This window comes from Bombina bombina, chromosome 2 (assembly GCF_027579735.1).
Source record: "Bombina bombina isolate aBomBom1 chromosome 2, aBomBom1.pri, whole genome shotgun sequence".
NCBI classification, from domain to species: Eukaryota; Metazoa; Chordata; class Amphibia; order Anura; family Bombinatoridae; genus Bombina; species Bombina bombina.
The window spans coordinates 990,658,962-990,665,911 of NC_069500.1; the positions used below are offsets into that span (position 1 = coordinate 990,658,962).

General features: G+C 43.9%; 1 protein-coding gene across 1 annotated transcript in view; it reads left to right on the plus strand.

The window, feature by feature from the left end:
* The first annotated feature begins 399 nt into the window (after window positions 1-399).
* LOC128649951 (cytochrome P450 2U1) overlaps window positions 400-6,950 on the plus strand; it is a 247,111-nt gene continuing 240,560 nt past the window's right edge. Inside the window, exon 1 of the mRNA XM_053703525.1 lies at window positions 400-1,107. Within this exon, the coding sequence (XP_053559500.1) occupies window positions 588-1,107 (520 nt within the window). The 5' untranslated portion in view covers window positions 400-587. The remainder of the gene's footprint in view (window positions 1,108-6,950) is intronic.

The window sequence follows — 6,950 nt, forward strand, 5'->3', positions numbered from 1 at the left end:
GTAGTTCTTGAGCCTATCTATGCCTTTCAACAAAGGGAAAAAAAGCAAATTAGATAATAGAAGTAATGTAAATTGAAAAGTTAATTAAATTTGCATGTTCTATCTAAATCATAAACGTTACTTATAGCATTAGCTACCCTTGTGACCCCTATTGAAAGCTGAGAACCGACTGTTAGGGACTACATTTCCCAGCATACATTTAATTGCTGTTTAAAGGATGCCCTTATTATTATATTTCATTTAAAAAAATATATACTTCGTTGTTTACCCATCTATTGTGTTATTCCACCTTAAGTTGTGGATAGAAAAGCCGTGTAACTAACATGCAGAGGCGGGATTGGACAGAGAGATAAGGGAACTGCTAGGAATGCATGAGCTGCTGCAGTGTCTACGTCATCTGCGCGGGGAGGAGCTGCAGCACAGTGATGTGGAATAGGGCAACCCGTGTATTGTAATCATTTCTGCAGCCAATCAGACGGGTGACACAAATGTTTGGCAACAATGCCAGCGACAGCTACTCTATAAATGCACATTCAGGCGTTGCATGTGACATTTGGAAATAAATAGAAAAACATAGGAGCAGAAGAATGGAGGCAGTAACTCAGGACTTTAGCACTGACAGTCTGGGTTGGAAGAGGTTAATCTTGTCATGGGCCCCGCTGGATGAGCATGCATCATGGTCACAACTTATGCTGTACTTCGTCTTGTTCCTGGTGTTGTACTATGTGATGAGCTCTCTCTGGGGTTATTACCAGATAATGTCCAGGAATACCCCTCCAGGTCCGACCCCACTGCCCTTCCTGGGGAACTTCGGCTTCATGCTTTTGCCAACCCCGCTGCTGAATTATCTAAACGTTGCGATAGATGGCACAAAGCTCACAAGGGCACCAGCGGGGCCCACCCGAAGAGGGGCTTTCTTGTTCCCACACATTGTGCTGACCAACATGGCCAAAACGTATGGCAAAATCTATGGCATTTTTATAGGCACCCGCCTTATAGTGATCCTCAATGACTTTGACACAGTGAAAGATGCCCTGGTCAATCATTCGGAGGTGTTTTCTGACAGACCCAGTGTGCCCCTGGTCAATATCATCACAAAGAGGAAAGGTATGGGCTAGGATACTGCTTAACCCCTGTATAAAGTGACATTCGTGTAAGCAGCTGCAAGAGGGTTATAATTATAATACATTTTAACATACATGCAGAGATCCTGCACAACTCACACTTTACTTTTTCTTTTTAAAATTGTTCTGCTCAAGTGATATAATATGTGCATTATTTCCAGTCCATCATAAAGTCTGCTAATGCTTTATCATGTTTAGTTTTTGCATAATTTAAGCTGATACATACACACAATTTTAAAATGCTAAGCTTAATAATAATAAAAAAGATTACATATAAAATATGTGCTTAAATCATATACAGTGTGTGTATGTGTATATATATATATATTTATTGCTGATTGGTGGCTAAATCAGGAAGCGCTATCCAGGGTTCTGAACCAAAAATGGGCCAGTTCCTTAGCTTAGATTCCTGCATTTTCAAATAAAGATAGCAAGAGAACAAAGGAAATCGATAATATGAGTAAATTAGAAACTTGCTTAAAATTGCATGCTCTATTTGAATTATGAAAGAAAAAAATTGGGCTTAGTATCAGGGTGCCCTTTTTGTGCTGTTTTTCCCTCCTGAGTTGTGGCCACCTTGTTTGCCTATCCACTAAAAATCTCCAAAGCACACATTTTTAGTTCTGCATTTTACTGGGACCACAAAAACTAATGCAGAGGGCTGCATCTGATATATGGACTGCAGTTGGCCATTCTTGATTTATAGTGTAAAGGTTGCATGTAGACTCTGTGTAAGGGTTTATGGATTATTTGGTAGCTATTTTGAAGTCCTCTGTTTTTAGCATTACTTAGCCCCTTTTGAGAAACATTGGATTACATACTGCAAAGTGAGTGAAAAGAAAAAAAATCTAAATTAAATCAGTATTTGCCGTGACCACACACACCCTTTGTCTTTAAAACAGCATCAATTCTACTAGGTACACTTGCGCAAAGTCAGGGATTTTATAGGCATATAGTCAGGTGCATGTTTAAATAATTATACCACACAGATTCAAATGATCATCACTTTAATATGTAGGTTGAAACAGAATTATTAACTGAAACAGAAGCAGCCGTGTAGGAGGAGTGAAACTGAGTGAGGAACAGCCAAACTTTGCTAACAAGGTGAAGTTGCTAAAAATAATTTAATGTCAAATGTCATACACCATGGCAAGACTGAGCACAGCAACAAGACACAAGGGGCCCCATTACATATGCAGCGTCACCCGCAAAATCCTCTGGCGCCAGATTTTGCGCGATTTTGGTATTACATATACGGCGTAGCATACAAGTTACGCGCGTATATTTCACCTGTTGCTCGCAATTATTACTCCCATAGGCTAACATGGGACCGCGTCGTAAATCGGTATCCAATATCCAGCGCAAGGACTTACGTGGCGAAAATGGAGAAATCTTACTCCATTTTTACCTCGCCATAAAAGGCAGCCGTAGCAGGCCTTGCACTGAGTATAGGAGCACCGTAACTCCCGAAAATGCCTACAAAAATGAACTAACACCTAACTCATGCGCAATGTCTATCTACCTGTCAACCGCAATCCCCCACCGCAATAACTAATAAAGTCTATTAACCCCTATATCCGCCATCAAACCCACACCGCAAGTAATAACTAAATTATTAACCCCTAAATCCGCCAACCCCAACATCGCAAACTACCTCTTAAAACTATTAACCCTTAATCTGCCATTAACCCACAACGCAATAAACCTATTCAAGTATTAACCCCTAAACCGTTATAGCCCACATAGCCTATTAAATGTATTAACCCCTAATCTGCCGCCGCCAACGTCGCCGCCACTATAATAAAGTTATTAACCCCTAAACCTAATTCTAACCCTAACACCCCCCCTAACTTAAATATAATTTAAATAAATCTAAATAAAATTACTATTATTAACTAAATTATTTCTATTTAAAACTAAATACTTACCTATAAAATAAACCCTAAGATAGCTACAATATAATTAATAATTACATTGTAGCTATTTTAGGATTTATTTTTATTTTACAGGCAACTTTGTATTTATTTTAACTAGGTACAATAGTTATTAACTATTTAATAGCTACCTAGTTAAAATAAATACAAAGTTGCCTGTAAAATAAAAAAGATTTGTTGTGCGCTAGCCTTTTCCTGCTCTCACTCAGACCTCTTCTCACGCTACCACCGCACCACAGCTCGGCGCTATTGAATTATTAATGCAGGGGCAGGTCTGTCACTTGTAATGAGCCCACAGAATGTAAATCATATCCTAAGACGTGCTGTAGGTGATACGCCGCAGAGGCATACAGCACACATTGCTGATCTCCAAGAATATGCAAAGTGCTGCAGTAGGAGATGTGTGCAATGATCTTCAGCATCTCAGTCTCAGAGTAACCTAGGAATTGTACAATGGCCTGCAGGACTTAGACAGGGGCAGGTCTGTGCAAAAGAGCCCATGGAAACGGTGAGACTAGGTAGTTAGCCATATCCGTATCATCCGTATGTAGATTGCTCCACTGTACTTCAGTAGCATGGGATCTGCATTCAACTAGTTGATAATGGTCAATCCCATGAAGTAGCAAAAAACGTAATAATAGAGGTAAAATTGTTATCAGGGAATTTATGGGGAAAATATCACAAGAGGAGATTGTTCTTAGAGTAAAGGGACAGCAAACACTGCAATTTTATTAAATAATGTTTAATTAAGTGGAACTAGAAATAAACAAGCCCAAAACAAATGTCGTCTGTGTTTCCACAAATAAATATTAATAAAGCTCAAGCTGCAAAACACAAATCATGTCTGCAGGCTGTCAGGATTTCAGCTTTCACTGTAAATTGTGAATTTGCATATGGCCTATGATTGGAGGGTGGGCGTGCTAGTCTCAAGCACAGCTCAGCCCTTTCCTTGGGGAGTGTAAACACTGTCTAGATTAATTCCAGGAGAGGGAATAAGAAAGGTAAAAATTACACAATGTATTGTTTCTTAATATCCTATATATGTCTCAGTTCAGTAATAAGTGCATTTACTATTGGTATATGGATCTGTAATATCAGTGTATACTGACCCTTTAAGCAGATTTTTGTTTGTACTATGGCACTTACTGGGAGGAAATCGCTAAATTAATTTACTCCTGAGTCCTTCCATGTCCCTAGCCAAAGCTGCCCTGGGGCCACAATTCAATTCTCCAGTAATTTTTATCTGATAATCCAGTATTTCTCCAGTCCGTCACCCCAGCAGTACAGTAAAGCAGGTTCCCAGGCAGACTGACTCTGTGGGAACGTACAGCAGACATCAGCAAGGCTGTACATGAACCTGTTCTCATGCACACCAAGTAAGGGCAACAAACACAGTAACACCGGCTCTTTAAAAACACTGCAGAAAAATTTTCACTAAAAAAATTCTCATCGCAGAAAATGAAAAAAAAGTTCTGCCTCTGGGCTGTCCGAAGAAGTCTGGTCAGAAGTGGTCTTCATGCAAGACTTGTGGCCAAAAAGCCATACCTCGGACATGGAAACAAGGCCAAGCTACTCAACTTGCTCTGGACTGATTAGTCAACATTTAAATTATTTAGCTGTAGCAGTAGGCAGTTTATTGGCTGAAGGGCTGGAGAGCGGTACCACAATGAATGTCTGTAGGCAACAGTAAATGATGGAGGTTCCCTGCAAGTTTGGGGCTGCATTTCTGCAAATTAAGTTGGTATTTGGTCAGAATTAATTGGCTCCTAAATGCTGAGAAGTACAGGCAGATACTTATCCATCATGCAATACTGTAAGGAAGGCATCTGATTGGCCCCATATTTATTCTGCAGTATGACAATGAGCCCAAACATACAGCCAAAGTCACAACAAACAATCTTCTGTATAAAGAAGTACAAAGAGTCCTGGAAGTGTTGGTATGGCCCCCACAGAGCCCTGATCTCAACATTATCGAGTCTGTCTGGGATTACATGAAGAGAGATAAGCAACTGAGGCTGCATAAATACACAGAACTGTGCTTGGTTCTTAAAGATGTGTGGAATAACCGACCTGCAGAGTTCCTTAAAAAAAACTGTTCAAATGCACATAGAAGAACACTGTTTTGAAGGCAAAGGGTGGTCACACCAACTATTGATTTAATATTTTTTTTCTGTACATTCATTTTGCTAAGTGATACAAATAAACTATTAACTTTTCTCATGATTTAGGTAGAACATACAATTTTAAACAACTTTCCAATTTACATATTACCAAATGTGCTTCATTCTCTTGGTATCCTTTGTTCAAAGAGCAACAATGCACTACTGGGAGCTAGCTGAACAAATCTAATAAACCAATGACAAGAGTCCTATATCAATCGACAGCTAGTTCCCAGTAGTGCAATGCTGATCCTGAGCATACCTAGGTATGCTTTCAAATAAAAGATAGCAAGAGAACAAAGCAAATTAGAGAGTAGAAGTTTGAAAGTTGTAGAGAGAGAGAGAGAGAGGGGGGGAGAGAGAGAGGGGGAAGAGAGAGAGGAGAGGGGGGAGAGAGAGAGGGGGGAAGGGAGAGAGGGAGAGAGAGGGGGGAAGAGAGAGAGGGGGGGAGAGAGAGAGGGGGGAGAGAGAGAGGGGGAAGAGAGAGAGGAGAGGGGGGGAAGAGAGAGGGGAGGGAGAGAGAGAGAGAGAGAGGGGGGAAGAGAGAGGGAGGGAGAGAGAGAGGGGAGGAGATAGAGGGGGGGAGAGATAGAGGGGGGGAGAGATGAAGAGGGGGGGAGAGATAGAGGGGGGGGAGAGATATGGGGGAGGGGAGAGAAGAGGGGGGGGAGAGATAGAGGAGGGGGGAGAGATGGGGGAGGGGAGAGAGAGAAGGGAGGGGAGAGAGAGGGGGGAGGGGAGAGAGAGAGGGGAGGGGAGAGAGAGAGAGGGGAGGGGAGAGAGAGAGAGATGGGAGGGGAGAGAGAGAGGGCGCGGGCGGGAGAGAGAGGGGAGGAGATAGAGGGGAGGAGATAGAGAGAGGGGAGGAAATAGAGAGAGAGGGGGAGGGGAGAGAGAGGGGAGGGGAGAGAGAGAGGGGAGAGAGAGAGGGGAGGAGATAGAGAGGGGGGGGGAGAGAGAGAGGGGAGGAAATAGAGAGGGGAGGAGATAGAGAGAGGGGAGGAAATAGAGAGGGGAGGAGATAGAGAGGGGGGGAGAGAGAGAGGGGAGGAAATAGAGAGGGGGGGAGAGAGAGGGGGGAGGAGATAGAGAGGGGAGGAAATAGAGAGGGGGGGAGAGAGAGAGGGGAGGAAATAGAGAGGGGGGGAGAGAGAGAGGGGAGGAAATAGAGAGGGGGGAGAGAGAGAGGGGAGGAAATAGAGAGGGGGGGAGAGAGAGAGGGGAGGAAATAGAGAGGGGGGGAGAGAGAGAGGGGAGGAAATAGAGAGGGGGGGGAGAGAGAGAGGGGAGGAAATAGAGAGGGGGGGAGAGAGAGAGGGGAGGAAATAGAGAGGGGAGGAGAGAGAGGGGAGGAAATAGAGAGGGGGGGGAGAGAGGGGAGGAAATAGAGAGGGGGGGGAGAGAGAGGGGAGGAAATAGAGAGGGGGGGAGAGAGAGAGAGGAGGAAATAGAGAGGGGGGGAGAGAGAGAGGGGAGGAAATAGAGAGGGGGGGAGAGAGAGGGGAGGAGAGAGAGGGGGGGAGAGAGAGGGGAGGAGAGAGAGGGGGGGAGAGAAGAGGTGGGGGGAGAGAAGAGGTGGGGGGAGAGAGAAGAGGTGGGGGGAGAGAGAAGAGGTGGGGGGAGAGAGAAGAGGTGGGTGGAGAGATAGAGGGGGGGAGAGAAGAGGGGGGAGAGAGAAGAGGTGGGGGGAGAGAGAAGAGAGGGGGGGAGAGAGAAGAGGGGGGAGAGATAGA